A 23,313-nucleotide genomic window follows, 5' to 3' on the forward strand; every position below is an offset into this window, starting at 1 on the left:
AGGCCGGCCCCTCGGAAGGGTTCGACGGCCGCCTCAGGCCACTCGGGCTCCGCGCCCACTACTGATCAGAGGTTCGAAGGCTGGCCCTCGAAGGGTTCACAACCGCCTTAGACACAGAGCGAGGGATGACCATGGGTACGTTTGATACATAACCAAGGCTCGGGCTGCGCTCCCGAGGTACCCTAGGACATTTCCGAGACCAGCGGGAACGATCTTGTAACGGAATCCCATTAGAGGGAGGCATCGAGCCCTCGGACCCCGTCGACAGGGGACCGGGTCCGGCAGATCACCCGCAGGTACTTTTGGGCGCGCCTCTGGGCCTCTAGCCGACCCCTAGCAAATGGGGCACGGACTTCCGCTCGGATTACCCGCCAGCAGCTCACCGGAGACACCATGTTCGGCGCCCTCCGAGGGCAACATGGCGTTTTCCCCCCTCCTCCTTGCGAAAAGGCGACACAAGGGCGTATGTAAAAAAGTCGAGTCTGTCCCTGACCGTCCTCTCGCCCTGTGCGGAGGCTCGGGGGCTGCTCTCGCAAACCCGGCTCCGGCCAAACCGTTCACAGCGTCAACATACCAGCCCGAGAACTTGGGACCCGACCGTGCACCCGGGCTACGACCAGCTCGCATGAGGGAATAACCAGGCCAGCCGAAGCATTGCGCGAGGCATTAAGACCTCGGAGGAGTCAAACCACTCCTCCGAGGCCTCGGGGGCTACACCCGGCGGGTGCGCTCGCGCGCACCCACCGGAACAAAACACAACCGAGAAAGGCTAGTCCCCTTGCAAAAAAGTGCGACAAAAGCCTCCAAGCGAGTGTTAACACTCCCTTCGAGGCTCGGGGGCTACTGTCGGGGACCATAATTAGGGGTACCCTCAAGACTCCTAATTCTCAGCTGGTAACCCCCATCAGCACAAAGCTGCAAAGGCCTGATGGGTGTGATTAGGTCAGGGATCGGTCCATTCGAGGGACTCGATCACGCCTCGCCCGAGCCTAGCCTCGGGCAAGGGCAGCCGACCCCGGAGGATCTCCGTCTCGCCCGAGGCCCCCCTCCAGCGACGAACATACTTCCGGCTCGCCCGAGGCCCTGTCTTCGCCAAGAAGCAACCCTGACCAAATCGCCGCGCCATCCGACCAAATCGCAGGAGCATTTAATGCAAAGGTGGCCTGACACCTTTATCCTGACGCGTGCCCTTCAGTCAGCAGAGCCGAAGTGACCGCAGTCACTTCGCCGCTCCACTGACCGACCTGACAGAAGGACAGCGCCGCCTGCGCCGCACCGACTGCAGTGCCACTTTACAGAGTGAGGCTGACAGGCAGTCAGGCCCGGCCTCAGGCACCATAGGAAGCTCTGCTTCGCCCGACCCAGGGCTCGGACTTGGGCTCAGCCCCGGAAGACGGCAAACTCCGCTCCGCCCGACCCAGGGCTCGGACTTGGGCTCAGCCCCGGAAGACGGCGAACTCCGCTCCGCCCGACCCAGGGCTCGGACTCGGGCTAAACCCCGGAAGACGACGAACTCCGCTCCGCCCGACCCAGGGCTCGGACTCGGGCTCAGCCCCTTAAGACGACGAACTCCGCTTCGCCCGACCCCAGGGCTCGGACTCAGCCCTGGCCTCAGCCGACGGTCTCCGCCTCGCCCGACCCAGGGGCTCGGACTCGACCTCGGCCACGGAAGACAGACTCGACCTCGACCTCGGAGGAGCCTCCACATTGCCCAACCTAGGGCGTGGACCGGCCACGTCAACAGGAGGCTCCATCATTACCCTACCCCAAGCCGACTCAGGCTACGGGAAACAAGACCGGCGTCCCATCTGGCTCGCTCCCCCAGACCAAGTAATGATGGCGCCCCGCACGCTCTATGACGATGGCGGCACTCAGTCCCCTTACGGAAGCAAGAGGACGTCAGCAAGGACTCGACAGCCCCGACAGCTGTCCTTCCGCTAGGCTCCAGCGCTCCTCCGACGGCCACGACACCACACGAACCAGGTGCCAAAACCTCTCCGGCTGCCATGATGGCATGTACTTAGGGCGCTAGCTCTCCTCCGCTAGACACGTTAGCACTCTGCTACACCCCCATTGTACACCTGGATCCTCTCCTTATGCCTATAAAAGGAAGGACCTAGGCCCTCTTACAGAGGGTCGGCCGCGCGGGGACGAGGACGAGACAGGCGCTCGCGTGAGGCCGCTCGCCCCCTCTCCCGCGTGGACGCTTGTAACCCCCTACTGCAAGCGCACCCGACCTGGGCGCGGGACGAACACGAAGGCCGCAGGATTTCCACCTCTCTCACGCCCATCTCCGGCCGCCTTTTCCCCCCTTCGCGCTCGGCCTCGCGCCGACCCATCTGGGCTGGGGCACGCGGCGACATTTCACTCGTCGGCCCAGGGACCCCCCGGTCTCGAAACGCCGACAAGTTTATACTCCTAAGTTTGGGCTTTGGTACCCTCGGGGATCCACATTTGATTGAATTGGTTATTCGGATACTGATTGGGCGGGGTGTAAAATTAATAGAAAGAGCACATTGGAGACTTGCCAGTTCTTGGGAAGATCTCTGGTGTCTTGGGCTTCAAAGAAGCAAAATTCCGTAGCTCTTTCTACCGTCGAAGCCGAGTATATTTCCACAGGCCATTGTTGCGCACAATTACTTTGGATGAGACAAACCCTTAGGGACTATAGTTACAAATTAACCAAAGTTCCTCTTCTATGTGATAATGAGAGTGCAATCCGCATGGCGGATAATCCCGTTGAGCATAGCCGCACTAAACACATAGTCATTCAGTATCATTTTCTAAGGGATCACCAACAAAAGGAGGATATCGAGATTGCATATATTAACACCAAAGAACAATTAGCTGATATCTTTACCAAGCCTTTAGATGAACAAACCTTTAACAAACTTAGGCATGAGCTAAATATTCTTGATTCTCGGAATTTCTTTTGATGTCTTGCATACATAGCTCGTTAATATACCTTTGATCATGTCTCTTTCATGTGCTATGACTAATGTGTTTTCAAGTGTATTTCAAACCAAGTCATAGATTGAAAGGGAATATGAGTCTTCGGCGAAGACAAAGGCTTCCACTCCACTCCATCAAGTTACAAGCCTTCGCCGTCGCTCTGAGCCACTCTCCAACTTTGGTATAATCTTCACTCATATTTTATTCACCAAAGGGGGAGAAAGTAGTTAAAAGGGCTTATATTTCACTCAAGTATCTGTTTTTGGCGATTCATGCCAAAGGGGGAGAAAGTATTAGCCCAAAGCAAAAGGACCGCACCACCACCAATTTTCAAAATTTGAGTTAAGAAAAGATTTCTTAAATGATGAATTTTTCAATTGGTATCTTAAAACCCTCTTGAACACTAAGAGGATGATTTTATTAAGGGGGAGTTTTGTTTAGTCAAAGGAAAAGCATTTGAAACAGGGGGAGAAAATTTCAAATCTTGAAAATGCTTCTCAAAATCTTATTCATTTACCTTTGACTATTTGCAAAAGAGCTTTGAAAAGAATTTACAAAAGAATTTGCAAAAACAAAACATGTGGTGCAAGCGTGGTCCAAAATGTTAAAAATAAAGAAACAATCCATGCATATCTTATGAAAATATTTATTTGTTCAATTCTAAGTAATCTTTGCACTTACATTATGCAAACTAGTTCAATTATGCACTTCTATACTTGCTTTGGTTTGTGTTGGCATCAATCACCAAAAAGGGGGAGATTGAAAGGGAATTAGGCTTACACCTTTTTCCTAATTGATTTTGGTGGTTGAATTACCCAACACAAATAATTGGACTAACTAGTTTGCTCTAGTCAATAAGTTTTACAGGTGCCAAAGGTTCACAATAAGCCAATAAAAAGATCAAGAAAGGGTTCAAACAAAGAGAGCAAAAGACAACCCAAAGGCACCCTGGTCTGGCGCACCGGACTGTCCGGTGTGTCACCAGACAGTGTCCGGTGCACCAGGGCACTCAAGGCTGAACTCCTCACCTTCGGGAAAATGGGAGGCCGCTCCGCTATAATTCACCGGACTGTCCGGTGAAGCACCGGACAGTGTCCGGTGTCACACCGGACTATCCAGTGTGCCAGCGGAGCAACGGCTACTTCGCGCCAACGGTCGACTGCAACCGCATTCAATGCGCTACAGTGCGCGGCAGAGTCAGAGCACACGCAGTTGGCGCATCGGACAGTCTACAGGACCTGTCCGGTGCGCCACCGGACAACCCAGAGGCCTCACCTGTCAGAGCTCCAACGGTCAGAACCCAACGGCCGGCTGACATGGCTGGCGCACCGGACAGTGTCCGGTGGCGCACCAGACTGTCCGGTGCGCCATGCGACATCAGCCTTCCAACGGCCACTTTTGGTGGTTGGGGCTATAAATACCCCAACCACCCCACATTCAATGGCATCCAAGTTTTTCACCTTCTACACATTACAAGAGCTATATCATTCAATTCTAGACACAACCAAAGAGATCAAATCCTCTCCCAAGTCCAGAATCACTCCAAATCGAATAGTGACTAGAGAGAGCGACATTTGTGTTCATTTGAGCTCTTGCGCTTGGATTGCTTCTTTTCTTTCTCATTCTTCTTGTGATCATACTCAATTGTAACCGAGGCAAGAGACAATTGTGTGGTGGTCCTTGCGGGAACTTTGTGTTCCGTTTGATTGAGAAGAGAAGCTCACTCGGTCTAAGTGACCGTTTGAGAGAGGGAAAGGGTTGAAAGAGACCCGGTCTTTGTGACCACCTCAACGGGGAGTAGGTTTGCAAGAACCGAACTTCGGTAAAACAAATCCTTGTGTCTCACGCTTTATTTGCTTACGATTTGTTTTTCGCCCTCTCTCTCGGACTCATTTATATTTCTAACGCTAACCCGGCTTGTAGTTGTGCTTAAGTTTATAAATTTCAGATTCGCCCTATTCACCCCCCCTCTAGGCGACTTTCAGTAGCAATACGTACTTGATAATTCTTCATGATACATTGGCACGCCCACACGTGGCTATAGGGTTGATACACATATCGAATAGTGATTTTAAGTATTCTGTTTCCTAAGCCGTAGTGACAACATGCATATCAGGTTGTAACATCACATATGACATATTTAACGTGTCTATGGGGAAAATGCTATTTTGCCACTCATAGTTTTGCCTCTTTGCTATTATGCCATATGTTTCTATGATTTGGGACCATTTGTGTCTATGATTTATGGACTCAATGACAAATTAGCGAACCCCGCAGATGATAATAGCAAAATTACAAATGGCTCGTCGTATGGGAGCCTTATCAAAAGTGCCAACGTTATAGGCTTGTGAGGAGTAGGCCACAAACATGGTACCCCCGCCTTGAGGGCTTTAGGCCAACTATATCTTCCTATCTTGTTGGTGGATTTACACTTAAGATGCTATAAAAGTCTCTTTGTTCCCACAGGAGGCCCAAGCTCTAAGGGGCTCGAGGCTCGACCATTCGTATTACTTGAGGACGAGGTCCTTAGAGAGGACCCTAAGCAATAAAGTATTTCTGTCGTCTTGAGTGCTTCGGTGCTCTAGGACACAAGGCACTTAAATCGCTTGTTGTGAACACGCTAGGGTACAGAGGGCCTAGGATACTCCTATTCTAGGTAGGGGTGTTCTAGGACACCAATGACCCTAGGTCATATAGCATTCTTACGAAAAAGTGGGGGAGTGCCCCAAACTCTGGATTGCCTTAGGGTCCTTAGTCATTCTGATGGAATATAATGTAGATGTCTTACTTCCTTAGAGTGCCTTAAAATGAGGTTTTCCAGAGGGTTAGGCCCGTGCCCTGCCCCGAGCTAGTGCAGGTTTCCAGGCATGGAGTCGGGGGAGCGGTGGTCCCAACAGCTTGACTCCGTGGTGCTTTTCTATAACGAGATTCTTGAATACTTCTGACATAAAATGTGGTATGTTATTCTCTAGGTGCTAACAAGTATATTTTTAGATTAACTATAAAAATGCCTTTATAATATATCATTCGTATATTGTAAAACTAAAGGTATTTTGAAATGGATAGTCAAAATAATAATACTTAGTTTAAATCAATGTGATATGTAAAAACCTAGAAAGTAGTATGCTCCTATTCTTTTTCGTTTTAAATTATAATTAGATACTCCCATAATTTTTTTATTTGTCGTGTTTTAGTTAAAAATAAACAAGCGAACGACAAATATTCGAGAACGGAGGTAGTACAAAATTTTGGTTATCCAGCTAGACAACTATATGACTGACGATTTAGAATAAGAGAGTATTTATACATAAAATGATTTAGAGGAAAAATATCTGACGCCAAGGCTCATAGGGCCTGTTTGGTTCAGCTTTTTTCTGACCAGCTTTTCTGAAAATCTAGCTGTGGAGAGAATCTGGCTGTGGCGAGAATCTGAGTATCATTATGATTACGTGTGGAGGAAGATAAAGTTGTTCATAGGGCTCAGGATTTAGAAAATTACGGATTCCTACTATTACAACGACTCAACCGATTATGTGTTTATGTTGATTTTGGATGGTTTTTGCTCCAACGAATTTTATAGAAGCTGGCTGAAAAGCTGAGCGTTTGGTAGTTCGCAGCAGCTTTTGGTGGCCAGAAGCTGCCAGAAGTCGAAACAAACAGGGCCATAGTAGGAACAAACGTCTGCCACCTCATCAGCAGGTCAGGATAATATATTACGGTACTCCCTTGCGTGCACCCAGCAATAATAACACTCGAGGAGCAGTGCACCATGGTCGATAGGGACATGGAAAGCGACTAAAGCGAGGGACCAAAACGCAAAACAGCCGAACCGCATACATGGGCGACTCCGACATCTTTTTTTCTAAAAAAAAATTGGGTGAGTCTCTTGCTTCGCCTAGTTGCTCTGCTTCGTCTACTTCTCAGCATCCCCCGAAAAACTCGACCGCAAGCGTGTGTACGCACGGACCGCCCGCCCACGCACGGGCATGGCAGCCTCCGCCTCCGCCTCCCCCTCATCCTCCACAAACCCTAGGTAGCACGGGAGTCCCTCGCCGCCGGATCCCCGAGACCCTGCAAGCCGCGCCGATTCTGTGCTGTGTGCTCCACGGCTAGATTTCTGGGTGTGAAAGAGCGCGTTTTTTTAACAGTTCTTAGCTAGGGAGATTTTGGGAAGGGAGAGTGCTGGAATAATGGAGCCGAGGATCGGGAACAAGTTCCGGCTTGGGCGCAAGATCGGGAGCGGCTCTTTCGGGGAGATCTACCTCGGTGCATAGTCGCTGCTCGTGCTCTACATATTTTTTTTATCCGTGCTCACTTTCCGCTGCTGCTTATGAGATGGCTCTGTCTCTGTCGCTTGTGGATGCAGGCACCAATATCCAGACGAACGAGGAGGTTGCGATTAAGCTGGTCCGTGCTCTCTCGCTGCTGGATTGCCAGCAATTGTTTGTTACATTCTACTAGTTTTGGCTGTGTTAGCTTCCTGCTGTGTAGCACAGTTGGTTAGTGCACCTTATTTTGGTCATCACTGTTGAGCACTGCAGCTGTGCAGCATATAGTTGCTGTTAGCCGAGGTGTTGGTTTGGGACTTCGGGTGTTTTAATTTGTAGCTATATCAAGCGTTCTTCTAGCCAACCAGTACCAACCGCAGCTCTTTGGGTTTGTTCTGGATTCTGGTTCTGCTTGCATTAGCCCCTATTGTTCTCAACAGATGGATTGGTCATAGTAGTATGTTGGCTCTCCTTGCTTGACCACACTTGTGGTTGACTTGGTAGGGCTTGAATGATTTGTGCATCTACGATCACATAATATTGTGAGGTGCTAATTGTGACGAAATGCACCTCTTGTACTATCAGTGTTATTAAAACTACGTTTAAACAACGTTTAAACGTCAAAACTCTAATTAGATATTGAAACCACGTTTTAGTGTTTTGGCGTTCTAAACTGTAAAACACAGTGTTTCATCCGTTTTAGATCATTAGCTACTTTTGGGCCTAGTCTGTTAGTTACTTTTGGGGTCCAATCCAGCCCATGGGTGAAGTTTTGGTAAGCCACTAACCTCTCTATTTTGGTATTTAACTTCATGTTATTGTCTAAAATTATGATATATTGGTATTTTTCCTATGTTGCTTAAAACTAAGTTTAAACTTTGTTTAAAAGTTAAAAGTCAAAATTTCACCCATGAGCGTTTCGACGTTTTATTGTTTTAATAACCTTGTGTACTATTCTCTGATGTGCCCTGATTGACTGGTAGATGACCTTTGGAATGGATAGTTGGCAGATCAGTTTTTGGGGCATGAAGTCTAGAATCTAAAGGTTTTAGACTCAGTAGAACTAAAACCGAATATATGAGATGTGATTTTGGCACTACTGTACATGAGGAAGAAGATGCTATTTTGGAAGGTCAAGTAGTGGCTAGGAAGGACACATTCGGTTTTTAGGATCAATGCTACAAAGAGATAGGGATATTGGTGAAGATGTTAGCCATAGAATCAAAGTAGAGTGGATGAAGTGGCATTAAGCATCTGTCATTCCATGGTTTTCAAGTCGGACAACTTGCTGGTCATTCTGGCTAACCGACTTGGGCGATTAATTGCGATTAATCACGATTAGTTGGACGACTTGGGAGACTATTTGTGATTGATCCAAACCGACTTGGACGATTAATCATGACTAATCGCGATTAATCAGACGACTTGAAAATAGTGTGTCATTCTATATGACAAGAGGATACCACAGAAGCTAAAAGGAAAGTTTTATAGGACGGTGATTAAATCTGCTATGTTGTAGGTGCAGAATGTTGGTCTATAAAAAGACGACATGTTCAACAGAAAGTGTTACAAAAATGTGTATGTTGCATTGGATTTATGGCCATACAAGAAAGAATCAACTCTGGAACGATGATATACGTGATAGGCTAGGTGTAGCACCAATTGAAGAAAAGCTTGTCCAACATCGGTTGAAATGGTTTGAACATATCCAACGGAGACCTCCAGAGGCACTGGTGCATAGTGGGATTCCAAAACGCGATAGCATGGAAAGAGAGGAAGACCACAATAAAAGGAGATTTGAAAGGATGAAATATACACAACGATTTAGCCTTGAATAGGAGTGCATGGAAAACAACTATTTTTTCCCGAACCGTAGGAGAGCTGCACATCTTTATATATTAGATAGAAGAAAAGGACCTACAAAAAAGGGAACCTTGCTAGGCAAGTTCCCCTAAAACACACACACAAGAGGATTATTACGTATTAGGAACATGACTCGACCCGATCACATTAAGGGCTTCAGCTAAGCCTAAGCAAGGTTGACTTGTGGGTTTTGTTGGGTTTTAACTCTAGCCTACCCCAACTTGCTTGGGTCTAAAAGGCTTTGTTGTTGAAGTCTACAAAGAGACGGCATTCCTGATACATGTGATGTAGAGTTGCTTGTAGCTTATTGCTTTCATGAACTATTTACTGCATAAATGTTTGTCCATTCAGTTTGTTTACTGGTATCGACTTATGAGCTCAGCTTTTGATTGCATTTTTTGTATTCACAGGAAAATGTGAAGACAAAGCATCCTCAGTTGCTCTACGAATCAAAGATTTATAGGATTCTGCAAGGAGGAAGTATGGAAGCTTTTGACTGTTCATATGTTCTTTGTGATGTACGAATACATTTTAGGGCAGGTGGGACTGACAACCTTTGTTCTGACAGCTGGAATACCGAATGTCAGATGGTTTGGTGTAGAAGGAGACTACAATGTCTTGGTTATGGATTTACTTGGACCAAGCCTTGAGGATCTATTTAATTTCTGCAGCAGGAAATTATCTCTGAAGACCGTGCTTATGCTCGCAGATCAGATGGTATGCATAGTGCCATAATTGAATCCTGTTTCTTCTCAAAGCTGTAGTACATATATTTTTCCATAGTATGAGTCAACTCTCGATGTGTGTCTGGACTGTCTCTTCTCATGGCTATCATCCACGCGTTGCTACCCAGTATCCACATTGACACCTTGCATTTGCACACAGGCACACAAATCATCATCAATCATTATATATAATGTTTTGTACTTTTGTGGTGGTTCCCACATCGAGCCCTCTCCCTCCTGAGCATCTCTGCTTCTCTGGTTGAATTATTCTGTGTGTATACATTATCCTTTTCCCATCTATCACAGATGAGCTTCATGTAATCTGCCCTCCCCACTTGTAGATAAATCGAGTAGAATTTGTTCATTCCAAGTCTTTTCTGCATCGAGATATTAAGCCAGATAATTTCCTCATGGGTCTTGGCAGACGAGCTAATCAGGTGAGTGGCAATACCATCTTTAGCATGTCCTTGCAATTTATTTTTTTCAGTTTTTGTTGAGTTTATTAACCACTTTATGTTTTGTTCTGTTTTTTCATCCAGGTCTACGTTATTGACTTTGGCCTTGCTAAAAAATACAGGGATACCTCAACGCATCAGCACATCCCATACAGGCATAGAAAAGAATAATCTAATCATTCCTGAGTTGTATATGCTTTGTGTTCATTCCTGTAGTAAGCATGTTTAGTGTTCTAATTAGCTCAAGTTACTTCCCATTTATCTCTTGTACCTTTTCTAGGGCCAAGCTGGAAATTCTAAGCATGTCTAACTTTTTGTTAGCACAAGTTCTATCTGGCTACTACTATAATATAATGCTTAGTAATTACAATACCCACTTTTCAGTCCTCACATGATTGTGGAGGGAAGAAAAATAAATTCAATAACTAAAAATATGCTACTTGTAGTAATTTGATAGTTGTATATTCTGGTAGATATCTTAGCCATTTTCTTTACCTTTTTTCTAGCTATTACGCATGCAATTTTAACTAGATTGTAAATGCTGCAGGGAGAACAAGAACTTGACAGGAACTGCAAGATATGCTAGTGTGAACACCCATCTTGGCATTGGTGAGAATTATACAGTGTTATTTGAAGTTATTTTTTCCTTGATATGCATTACACTGTTCTTCAATATGTTGTAAAGTGCAACTTCAGTGCGCGTTCTATATGGTCTGGCTAATTTTTTTCTCTTGTTTCAATGGTCAGAACAAAGCCGAAGAGACGACTTGGAATCTCTTGGATATGTACTCATGTACTTCCTAAGGGGCAGGTGAATTTAATCAGTCGTCTGCTCCTTCTGTATCCCTCTCATTTTAGGTTAACATTTTTTTTTTCTTTTCCAGCCTTCCTTGGCAAGGTCTTAAAGCAGGAACAAAGAAGCAAAAGTATGAGAAAATTAGCGAGAAGAAAGTTGCAACATCAATTGAGGTATGTCCAGTGCATCTTTAGCTGCAATTGGAACTTCTCCCTGACTAATATCCTTATGTTGTCCATCTATTTCAGGCTCTATGCCGTGGGTATCCTACTGAGTTTGCATCATATTTCCATTATTGCCGCTCACTGCGGTTTGATGACAAGCCTGACTGTTCATACCTCAAGCGATTATTCCGTGACCTTTTCATTCGCGAAGGTCAGTTCCTTTGCCTTGCTTTTACTTTTAAGGATACATCAGTACACTTTCCGAGGGAAAAAGTGTGCCCATCTTCATTATTGGAACTCTTTTGCAGGTTTTCAGTTTGACTATGTGTTTGACTGGACAATACTGAAGTACCAACAGTCTCAAATTGCCACTGCTCCACCCCGTGCAGTAGTGAGCCTCTCTAATCTTCCCTCGTTGAGTTACCCACCAAACACTGCAGGGATAACTTTGATGACCTACCTTTGTTACAGGGCCATGGCGCGGGGCCTTCTGGGTTGGCACCCGTGTTACAGAATGATAGGCAATCAGGTGATTTGGTGCACTCCTTAATTTGCCTTGTTTGCATTTCAGCATTTGATTGAGTAATGCTCATTTGTTTATCTTGCAGGCCCTGAGGAAGCAAGGACTAGTGGTTGGTCATCAATGGATCGGCGTCGTGCCCCACTACCAATTACAAGTGTGGGGACATTATCTAAGCAGAAAGCACCGATAGGGAATGATGCTACTGTTTCTAGAGATGCTGTGGTGAGTTGTCATATTGTCCTTTGTTTATAATGGAAAAGTGTGCAAGATGAGACAACTTTTCATGTTGTAGATGTTAGTGTAATAAAGTTATTCCATTGCACAATGTACACAAACTGTGCTGGGAATAGCACAACGTACACAAACTGTTCTGTGATGCGAACAATCAAACTTTTTAGTAGTGTCTAACTGTCTTCAAATATCTATTTGTAACACATGAAATTGGCACTGTAGATTTATCAGGGACCACATTTTTCATGGTATTACTGTACATGCGGAGAATAGTCAAATACCTTAGAGAGCTCTATATGACCTCTTCTCTTACCTATAGGTGGTTTGGAAGATTTTGCACCAAGCCACCAACACTGCGAATTATGAGCTGCTATTTTCAATTTCATTGAGTCCTGTATATCACTTTATACAGAGTACTCAATTGCTTCTTGATCAACAAATGCTGGTTTCGATGAATCCTCACTATTGTGTTTGCTTTCTTGATAAACGAATGCTGGTTTTGATGAATCCTCACTATTGTGTTTTGACTTGGCAATAGGCAATAGTAGTATACATCATTGATTTCATATTTTCTTCGGTACACTTTTTCTTTGATTCATGATACTCATAATTTATTGCCTCCATTCTGAAAATAAACAGCAGAAAAGACGCTCAACCTCGGGGCTTAATTTAGTTGCTGCTTCTTTTTAGATATCTGGACCAAATTTTATGGGAAGGTCAAGTGGATCTTCTAGGAGGCCTGTTGTTTCGAGTAGCCGTGATATGGTGGCCACTGACAGTTCCGAGCCTTCACGAGCACGTGCAACCGACGCAAGCCCAGGGGCGTTCCGCAGAGCCTCAGGTCCTCAGAGAAGCTCACCTGTCCATTCCGCAGAACAGAAGCGCTCATCCTCAGGCCGGCATCCGTCTAACGTGAAGAACTACGATTCTGCTCTCAAAGGCATTGAAGGTCTTCATTTTGATGGCGACGAGAGGGTTCAGTACTAGAGCCGCAGGAAATTCTACATGCACTGTAAAAATCATAATCAGGTGGTAAGCATCGTGTTTCCTGTTCGGGTTTTGGATCAACAGGAAATGAAATGCTGGAAGGAGGATCTGGTCACGGGTTGTGCGGTTTCAGGTGGTCCTCTGAGCAAGGTAAATAAACGGTCCTATCTGAGGCGCTTCATGCCTAGCTCTCATAACGTTGTCGTTGTGTACGTAAATGCCTCTTGTAGCCTGAATGTCAGGCGCCCGGATTCATGAATCTATTTTATTGTTGTATTCCTTACGATGTTCCATCTTGGGACTACAATGCTGCAACTGGTAGGGCTTGATTTGGAACACTGGAATTCGAGCATGTAGAATTTTTAAATCGGTTCATTGGACGAATTTGTCTGTAACACGTACCTGACTTGTAATGTGATCTGTCAGGACAACTGATGTTATTTGCCAATGTGATAATCAGTTCATCCATCTCTTCACGCACCTGACAATATTGGTTGGCCTGTTTGGTTCGGCTTTTTTATGAATAGCTTTTCTGAAAAGCTGGTTGTGGAGAAAAGCTGGTGGTTAGAATTTAGGTGTTTGGTTCGCCTGATGTGGAGAAAAGCTGTTGGTTAGAATTTAGGTGTTTGGATACGCAGATTCTCAGATTGCAGATTCTGTTTGAACAAACGATACACATAAACACCGAACCAACAAAAGGTCATTACATTATAATTAGTAGAGTTCATTACAACATAACTATCGTTACATTCACATATTAAACTACGACACTAATGTATTAGCAATTGCATCTCGAAATGTACTCATGTCTAACTCATCAGATGTGCTATTACTACTCTCACCTACAGGTACATCATGACCAAGACTATTAGGTCCAAGTTGATCAAAGTCTCTATCGTGTAGAGCACTGTCTCTAATGAAGTTATGCAATGCCATACAAGCAATAATTATCTTGGATTGTTTCTTAAGCGAAAAAGAAGGGAGACTTAGAAGAATTCTCCACTTCATTTTAAGCACCCCAAACGATCACTCTATAACATTGCGTAGTGAAGAGTGTGCAAAGTTGAATACTTCTTTGCTACCAATAGGTTGCCTCGCATTTTGCCATTCTGAAATGTGGTACTTCTGACCCTTATAAGGTACAAGGTACCCCTTTCTATTTGGATAACTAGAATCCACAAGCCCTAAACAATACTGTAAATGGGGCAGGACCAACCCTAGCAACATGATAGGAGGGGGCGGCGAGGGTCGGGATGGAGGCGAGCTACACCGTACCTGCGAAGACGACGACGCGACGGGGGGGGGGGGGGGGGAGCAGAGGAACCTTCACGACGGAGCAGCGGCGCCGGTGTGGGTGTGGCAACCCTAGCGAAACTCAAAGGGTTAAGGAACGACCGCGGCGGCGGTGGTGAATGATGAAGAGAGGGTTCGGATGGAGGAGAGAGACCATACCTGCGAAGACGACGACAGGGGGGGAGGGGGGAGGTACCTTCGCGACGGGGCTGCAGCGCCGAGGTGGGTGCGCCAACCCTAGCCAAGATGGTCTGTCACGGGAAGGAGACGCGGCGGCAGAGGAGGAGACACAGGATGGAGGAGGTCGCGAAGGAGGTCGCCCGTACCTGCGAAGACGACGATGCGGGGAGGAGAGGGACCGGCGGCGGCACGGTGGGTGCGCGAGAACCCTAGCGAAGTGAACAAACTTTCGCCCGAAGCCAACTGAAGGCCGCTTCCAGCGGACCGTTGCCGATGCGCTTCTATTCGAAGCGCGCCGCGCAGAAGTCGCGCGAGAAGGTGCCCAGATTCAGTTCTGGTGCAAGTCCGCAGCTACGTTGATTCACTGTGTTTCTTAAGAGTAGGGATTCAGTCTAAACTACCCAATCTTTCTATCTCCTTAATATAAAAGCGAATAAGGGAATTAGCAGATTCCGGCTCCAACCATCTCGCCGTCTGATACTGGCATACTGCTACCCTACTCACACATGTTTGGATTTCAATCAGGACTGTCAATCTGCTAGGGGTTCCTAGAGAATAAGGGCTTGTTCGTTTTTCACGGATTGAAGGCCTGGAACGGTTCCTAGTCGGATTATTTCTCTAATTTATGTAAGTTTTGATAAATTGGAATAAATCCTGGGCTAATCTTGTACAAACGAACAGGCCCTAAAGGAGTTGAGGAAAAACATTGGAAGAATGCATCCTTTCTGCTTTGAGGAAAAAAGAATAAAGAAAAACTTGAGTGCCATTTGGATTAGGGGTGAAAATGGTCGGAAACTATTTGGTAAACAGTTAAACACTAAATCATTTATGTTTTCATATTTTCCTCGGAAACGAAAGTTTGGTACGGAAAATACATCGGTTACGACCGGAGTCTCAAATATGATCGGTAAAAATCGTAACATGTATCATCAATTGATTTGAAAAATTCACACAAGTCATATGTCCATATAAAAATTAGTAATAATATATAGATATTTATAAATTCATGAAAGATTAAAGGATATCTCACAAAATATTAAAGCAATATCTCACAAACACAATTGCATACATATAGTTAAAAAGTCATAACACAATGACTTATAAAGCAAAACAATCCGATCAAAAAAATACATTGATAACCACCAAAACCCATTAAACAATACCACACATTAAAATATGGAGCATAGAACTAGCCATATAACTTAACCCATCATAATATAAATAATAAATAAGACATTTTAATATAAAGTAGGAGGGCACAATATATATATATATATATATATATATATATATATATATATATATATATATATATATATATATATATATATAAGACAATGTAATACAGTAATAAAATTATTATCATGTATTTAAATAAAACAACAGTAAATCAAGTAGCATATGACTATAGAATCAAGATGTGTATAATGACATGACATTTTTTTATTGTACTTCTACTACTTGGCATAGTCAATATAATTTGTGTCTTATCGGTTCTTCTTAGGTTCTCGTGTAAATTATGAATATATGTATCAAGAGTAATAATTGGTAAGAAAACATAAATAAGATTTATAAAAGTTTCAAACAATTCTAAAGTATATACCATTAGATAGATCTTGATTTTAGGAAAATAATAAATTAGTTTCATATTTTTCTAAGTTATTATGAATTTATAAAGATTGGTTCAAATTTAATATTTTTCTGAAAATACCGAATTCATTATCGACGGTAAAATATCGAATAAAAACGGTAATTTTCGGAAACGGTCGGAAGAGATCCAAACCGTTTCCGTTTTTTATTTTTTCTACTGATTTCGTTTCTGTATTTTGGTATCTGTTTCCGTTTCCATTTAATCATAAATTTTGGTAAAATTTCAAAAATGATTCCTGGTATCCAAAAAATACCGTTTTTTTTCACCCTTAGTTTGGATGGTACAATTAGCTAAAGGGTGAAGGAATTTCACCGGGACAGGAAGATTTCCAATATGTTTTGAGGAATCTAACCTCATGTTTCCTATTCTTGCAGTTTTCCCTTCCGCGTGATTGAAGTTAGCCAGCACCAATTTCAATTTTGTCAAATTCCAACTTTATGGTTATCGTGCATTCCAAAGGTGTTCTTGGCATATTGTTTTTTTATTAAAAAAACTGTAGAATTGTCTCTAGAAAATAGATGCCATTTTGAGCCAACGTAAAGTTTAGTTCTGGTGGGCTTTCGCTTTTGCAACTTATTAGTGGCTACAAGTAATGGTTGTTAAGGGCCTGTTTGGATCTCATGTAGCACATATCGAGAAGCTAAACTGTTATTGGAGGGTAATGTTTAGCACTTCATTTTTGGCACATTTTAGTACATTTTAGTACTCATGTTTAGATCTCCATATACTAAAGTTTAGCTAAAAAGTGTAGTGCTAAACTTTAGAAGCATGGATAACTAAGGTTCTGTATTCGTATCACATGTTAACTCAGTACCACCATTCCACACGGTGGATAAAATGTACAGTCGAAACTCAAAAGGTAGATGAATGAGGAAAATTAGAATGAAAGAATATGTCAGGTACATAAGCTATCACGTGACACAACGCAATTAGTACTAGGTAACAGAATTGCGGGCGAGGCTGCTTCATTCTATTGTAAGCTTCATACGGCACTCCCATGCCTTAGAAAGAAGCAGTGCTTTTCTGCTAGCTGCAGAATTGAGCGGCCAAAATTTCAAGCAGGACCATGCTCAGACCTTATTCTTCTCTCTTGGAGGTATCTTCAGCAAATGCTTCATGGTGTCATATGCGGTGAAACCAATGGCCACTGAAGGCACCACCTACAAAATGATCCATGTTTTAACATTACGCATAAAAACATGGTTAAAAACATGGCAACCATAATGCACATCTGAATGCAAGGCAGTATTCAACAATTAGAACAGTTAGTTAGATGCACATATAGGGAGAATCCAGTTAATTCAAATTTAACAAGACCAATGCCTATAATAAGAAAAGTAAAAAAACTACGAATAAGAATCTGGGTTACTAATAAAAAGTCCACATTCAAGATAAGGTTAGGTTACAGTCAGAGAGGATTCCAGGCCAAGGGTTCTAACGAGCACACCAAGCATCGAAAAGCAAGGTACAAACTGATAAACTTTCAACAAAAATAAGAAGTCACTTGTCTGTTTTCGTTTTCCATCACAGATCTCGAATGTTATGACTTATAAATTCATACAGAAAGGAAAAATATGCATCAGTACTTCACAATGAAGTTATAAAACTTGGGGCAGTTCTAACCACGAATGCAGGACTTTCAGAGGCTTATAGTGGGACAGTTGCAGTAGATTTTGTTCAGTGTGTGTTGGGAACTAAGGTCATGTTTGTTTCGGATTATAATCTCTCTAGATTATATAATCCAGTGCAAATAATCCAGCAGGTAAACAAACATCTAGATTATGGGTTCAGATTATATAATCTAAAGCCCAGATTATGATAATCTCATAATCTCCTCAAGAGTAGCTTATTTGAGATTATTTTGGCAAAAGACCCACTACCCATGATTATGTAATAGAAATTACAATATATGTCATCCTTCTTTCCTCACCTCAAATAAACAAACAAATGTACTGCTGTCTTTATGAATAATCTACATTTGTATAATCTAGACTATCAAACAACTACATGTAGATTATAATATGTCTAGATTATAATCTAGATTATATAATTTAGATTATAATCTAGATTACATTAATCGATAAGCTGAAACAAACAGGCCCTAAATAGCCGAAAAATATGTGCCCGTGCCACTTGGCATAGAACTAAACACCTGAGCCCCAACTCTAACAAGTTGAACTGAAATGTCCACAATTATATTCATAAATACCTTGATGTAATTGAGGCTCAAGCCAGCAAATAATTGTTTCCAACCCTGTGTTTGTTTAATGGACACAAGACCCTGGAATGTGCCCGTTATTCGTGGGGCACCAAATTGTTCATGTTGTTGCTGATTTTGAACCTGCAATAAGGGGGCAAAGACAAAAAAAAGTCAGAATGATAAAGTGACTATCAAGAACATCAGTATCTTCTTACAATTATAATAATAAACAGAGACTGCAAATATGATACCTGCATCTGCCTCCTGACAACATCTAATGGATATGTCAGAGTCTGTCCAAATAAACCAGCAGCAGCACCACATGACAGCTTCAATGTTACAGAACTTCTGTAATCTTCTGGTACATGTACCTTCAGCCCTTCATATATGTAGAACTTAAGACCAGCATAAGGAAGTATCCCCATGAGTGTTGGACCTGATGAAGAATGGTTCAGATTTGAGCCCCAACTCTGAACAGTATAACTACATCAACAAGTAATAAATTCATCCAGACGTAACTACAATATGCTGTGCCTGAATCTAAACTGTTTATAGCGTCTAGTGTGCTGACTAAACTCTGAACAGTATAACTACATCAACAAGTAAAAAATTCATCCAGACAACTAAAATATGATGCGCCTAGTGAACTGACTAGAGATTTCCATGTGCTTGACTAATTAATGATAATATGACATATGAAGGGAATAACTATACCTACACCTCGGTAAAGAGCCCGCACTCCACCTTCTGAGTAAACACATCTAAAGACATCAATGATTCCTCCATATGCTGGCTGGGGACTTCCCCTTTTCAAAGCTCTGCTGAGTTCATCTGAACTATTGACCTATGACAAAAGATAATCACAAACTATTCAGCCCTGAAAGCTGCTCTCGCTTGATGTGTGAATTTCAAATAGAAATTTTGGAGACTTGAATTTTAGAACAAGCACATGCATTTTGATGTAGAAGATAACCTAACAGGGTGGTGAGTACCAGCAAGAAATTTTCAGTTACCCACCAATTTGGCCAAAAGAACTACAGTCACTGCCAGTTAGATGAACCCGACATGGTAACAAGGTGGGAGAAAGGTTATCCATCCTGTATGGATGTAAATACTACTCCCTTTGTTTGACAAATAAATATTACTGATTTACTGTGTAAAGATCTCCAGACAGAAAAATGAGCAACACTTTTTTTTTTCTTAAAAAAAGTGAGAAAAATAAGGGATGCCACAAATAATCGTCATTTGACCAATTCAAATGCTCATATAAACATTGATTGTGATGGAATGTAATCGTTAGAGGTCAAAACTTTGTTGATCGAACGATTTATCTATCACTATTATTATTTATGAAGCAACTAATCTTAAAAAATATATTCTTGATCCAAGATGTATAGATGTTCAAGTAAATATTTAGTAATCCAGAATGACAAAAGGAAGGTGATGAAAGACTTGAGATTGTAAAGACAAAATTAATAGTGCAAAATGAAAAACCTGAAAGGCAAGCTTAGTCCGGGCCAAATCCAAGGGATAAGTACACAATACAGCAGTTCCCCCTGATGCTGAACCGGCTAAAAGATCTACTAAAGGCCCTGTTCCCAGTGAGGGACAGTTATTCAAAATCCAACACCGGTACCGCTCATATGCCATGAAATGTAATGCAGCATAAGGAACAATTCTCATCACACTGGCACCATTTCCTCTGAAGGTAGCATCAATACAAGGTTAGTAATCAATATTATATCCTAATCTTGATGATTCAGTGCAAATAATGCAATATTCAAATTGCTACATACTTGTAAAACCCCATGACTCCATCAAGTTGTCTCAGTTTCTTCAATGATTTGAGAACTCCAAGAGACCCAAACTCATTTGTTCTGGTCTACATAAGCCAAATAAATTTGAATGGCTATTAGCATGCATTAACCTCAAAATAGCATCAGGCATGATGTGCAAAATTAATATAGCATCTAAAAGGCAAGACAAGCAGAATTTTGACTGAACGCTGTCAAGGCCCTAAAATGAAGCCTCGTATGCCGAGGAAAAAGCAGGATGTAATCAATAGCGTTTACAGGAGTTGAATGGACAAGGTTGCAGTTGAGATTTCAGGATGCTACAGTTGTCTCTTCATCCTATAGTCTATAGCACAACCTTCTAAATAAACAAACAGATAGTTCCAACCATGTTGAAAGTGCCAAATTTTGTTTTCCAGAGATCAGGGCAGGCCTGCATTCAGGAACATTGAAGACATCTAGCACTACCTGATCTTTTTATGGTCTTAATTATCTCTTGTTGCATCAATTTCATTAACTTCTGGCATGTTTACTATGGCATCCTTCAACTATCAGCATCGAGTAATACACAGAAAGATCATTGTAAATTCTATACAAAGAAACAAAACATGTGGGTAGTTTCGACTAAGAAAAACACTTCATTCTCAAAGACTGCTGAGTGACAGGACAAAAGATCATTTCGCTATGACTATGAATCTTGGATGTTGCATCCTGAGCCACTACATCGATGAACTCGTTTCAATTGCAGACATGGCGAGAGAGGATCCGTAGGCCCGCGCAAATCAGGAGATTTTATCTGTCAATCGATATGCCTACATTGCAACCTATTATCGACAAGCAGGTCTACCCACGGGACGAACGAGAGGATCCCACGAACCTGCAGCAATATCTTGACGCGCTCGAGCGGCGCGATGGCGGTTTTGGAGAAGGCGCCGGCGACGCCGCCGGCGATCATCTCCTTGGCAAAGACAGGCATGAGGTCGAGCGCGCAGAGGTCGACCCGGGCCGCCGTCACGGCCGCCGAGCCCTGCGAAGGGGTCCCCATCCCGCCGCCGCGCTCCTCTCATCCAAATCAAACACCCCCGCGCGGGAATCTGCGGAAGTCCGAAGGGATCCAACCAGGCAGGACGCGCGCCGCGACCGGCGGACAGTCACGCCGCGGCACCAAACGCCGACGAATTTGACCGTGGCAACGGGGCGATGGTCTGCGCGGGCGGCTTGCGGGTTTCTCTTTTCTTGCGCGGGTTTTCCGACAGGGCGGCCACAAAGCCCATAGAGGGACGAGTAATATGCGGGAGAATTTATTATTAAAATATCAAAGACCTAAATTGCCAGAGAAGCATGAGATGGGAAACCTTTTTCAGTTTCACGCGCTGCTGGAACCGACTCAACTCTAGGTCGTCTCCGGTCATCCGGTGCCACCAGTCGCGTGTTTTCCGTGTACTGCTGGACGCTAGGGTTGAAACGGACGGGTAAAATTCGTTCGGGACTGCGGTACAGTTTTTCTATATTTGATCCAATCGTTTTCGTTTTTACGAAAAATATGAAAATAGAACAGAAACGAAAGAGAGTTTATTCTGTCTGTTTTTATAGGAACCCGTTTTTATCCGGATTGAATCTATATTTATTCCGTATTTGATAAATATGGATGAGGCTAATATGCATTAATATATAAACTAAAGCCTCGAGGTGACAAATTATAGCACAAGTGGTCATTGTAACTATCGGCTCTTTTATGACAAGTGGTCTAAAGTATTAAACAACATCAGATGTAGCTAAATTTACACTATTAGCAACCAAACAACAATAAAATGTTGTCTCTCTATATCTATTTGTTTTATGTTATTGTCGTGTAAATCAATCACTAGTCAAACATCAATATCATTTCTATTTGTATTAAATTATGAGTTTCCGGTAGTATTTACGTTTCCGTTCGTTTTCGCAATTCCGTTTATCCAGCTCTCATTTCCGTTCACGACTATTTCGGATTTGATCATGTTTCCGATGATAAAATACGGATACGGAAACAAGAGAGGGGTTTTTCCGTCTGTTTCCGTTCATTTTCATCCCTACTGGACACTGATAATATTCTTTTGTGGATGGAGAGAAAAATAAAAATATTTTTTTTATTTTCTAATAATAGCTTTTGTTGCATAGTAAAAGCAATATATAGTAACAATATTTTGTATTTTCAAAATAAAATAAAGACCAAGCAAAAATTTAGTCAAATTGCGTGATATAACTGTACAAACACATGTTAATCTTGTAAGGCACCTTTTTCCACCATAGAGTTGCTAAAAAGTTGGAATATAAATAATTCAAAACAAAAGATCACCTTTTAAATAACAAATGGTGCTATTTTGATGTCGAGAGCATTCTATTCGTACGAGAGGGTGTCAGAGTACAACTAGTGAGTGAAACTTTATTGGGCTAGCTAATGATCTTTTGTGATAGCAAGTTTCCCATAACATAATCCCCTCTATTCAAGCCATACCTAGACGGTGTTTATGCACACTCAAGTAAAACACCACACATCATTATGTTATATTGTTTCTCAAAATAAAATAAAGACCATGGAATCATTAGCCACATTTTATGACAGAACTGTCCAGATATATGTTACTGTTGTAAGACACCTTTTCCACCATATAATTGCTAAAAAGTTGGAATATTATAGAATTTAAAACAATAGATCACCTTTTAAACGAGAAATATTGTTTTTATGATATTAAGGCATTATATTCGCATGAGAGGGTATTAGAGTACAACAAGTGGATGAAAACATTATTGGGCTAGCTAATGACCTTGTGTGATACCAAGTTTGCCATAATTCGCTCTATTCAAGCCATACTTAGATGGTGTTTATGTCCACTCAAGTAAAACACCACACATCATTATGCCACATCGTTTCTCAAAATAAAATAAAGATCATATAGTATTTAGCCAAATTTTATGAGAGAACTGTCCAAACATATGTTACCGTTTCCACCATACAATTGTTAAAAAGTTAGAATATATAGAATTCAAAACAATAGATCACATTTTAAACTAGAAATAGTGTTTTTATGATATTAAGGGCATTGTATTCACACAAGAGGGTATTAGAGTACAACTAGTAGATGAAAACGTTATTGGGCTATCTAATGACCATTTGTGATACAAAGTTTTTTATAATTCCCTCTATTTAAGGCATACCTAGACGGTGTTTATGTCCACTCAAGTAAAACATCAC

The 23,313-nt window shown here is 42.6% G+C and overlaps 2 protein-coding genes across 4 annotated transcripts; one reads left to right on the plus strand and one right to left on the minus strand.

The window, feature by feature from the left end:
• Window positions 1–6,784: 6,784 nt before the first annotated feature.
• LOC100216812 (uncharacterized) lies at window positions 6,785–13,432 on the plus strand. Of its 3 annotated transcripts, none has more exons than XM_020541929.2 (14): window positions 6,785–7,218; window positions 7,319–7,359; window positions 9,494–9,563; window positions 9,652–9,800; window positions 10,150–10,245; window positions 10,348–10,418; window positions 10,811–10,872; window positions 11,011–11,074; window positions 11,148–11,232; window positions 11,308–11,434; window positions 11,532–11,614; window positions 11,695–11,752; window positions 11,832–11,968; window positions 12,668–13,432. In XM_020541929.2, the coding sequence occupies exons 1-14, from the start codon at window positions 7,143–7,145 to the stop codon at window positions 12,962–12,964; spliced, it is 1,416 nt and encodes a 471-aa protein (XP_020397518.1). In that variant the 5' UTR covers window positions 6,785–7,142; the 3' UTR covers window positions 12,965–13,432. The 3 variants fall into 3 exon arrangements, with proteins under 3 accessions (XP_020397518.1, XP_035817208.1, NP_001304304.1); XM_035961315.1 differs by having other exon boundaries at window positions 6,855–7,218; window positions 9,969–10,245; NM_001317375.1 differs by lacking the exons at window positions 6,785–7,218; window positions 7,319–7,359; window positions 9,494–9,563; ... (4 more) ...; window positions 11,011–11,074; window positions 11,148–11,232 and having other exon boundaries at window positions 11,324–11,434.
• A 3,516-nt stretch (window positions 13,433–16,948) lies between these two features.
• LOC100282481 (uncharacterized) lies at window positions 16,949–21,357 on the minus strand. Its single transcript, NM_001155390.1, has 7 exons — window positions 20,959–21,357; window positions 20,085–20,170; window positions 19,783–19,990; window positions 19,003–19,132; window positions 18,540–18,724; window positions 18,298–18,429; window positions 16,949–17,248 (listed from the first exon to the last, which is right to left on the minus strand). Exons 1-7 carry the CDS (start codon window positions 21,124–21,126, stop codon window positions 17,159–17,161), a joined length of 999 nt encoding a protein of 332 aa, NP_001148862.1. The 5' UTR covers window positions 21,127–21,357; the 3' UTR covers window positions 16,949–17,158.
• Window positions 21,358–23,313: the final 1,956 nt, after the last annotated feature.

This window comes from Zea mays, chromosome 8 (assembly GCF_902167145.1).
Source record: "Zea mays cultivar B73 chromosome 8, Zm-B73-REFERENCE-NAM-5.0, whole genome shotgun sequence".
Lineage (NCBI taxonomy): Eukaryota > Viridiplantae > Streptophyta > Magnoliopsida > Poales > Poaceae > Zea > Zea mays.

Coding starts and splice junctions, on each gene's coding strand:
- LOC100216812 (XM_020541929.2), top strand. CDS start 7,143: ATGGAGCCGAGGATCGGGAACAAGTTCCGGCTTGGGCGCAAGATCGGG. Junction 7,360..9,493: donor AGGAGGTTGCGATTAAGCTG/GTCCGTGCTCTC, acceptor TTGTATTCACAG/GAAAATGTGAAGACAAAGCA. Junction 11,233..11,307: donor AAGTTGCAACATCAATTGAG/GTATGTCCAGTG, acceptor CATCTATTTCAG/GCTCTATGCCGTGGGTATCC.
- LOC100282481 (NM_001155390.1), bottom strand. CDS start 21,126: ATGGGGACCCCTTCGCAGGGCTCGGCGGCCGTGACGGCGGCCCGGGTC. Junction 20,171..20,958: donor GCGTCAAGATATTGCTGCAG/GTTCGTGGGATC, acceptor TGGCTTATGTAG/ACCAGAACAAATGAGTTTGG. Junction 18,430..18,539: donor TTGTCAGGAGGCAGATGCAG/GTATCATATTTG, acceptor CCCTTATTGCAG/GTTCAAAATCAGCAACAACA.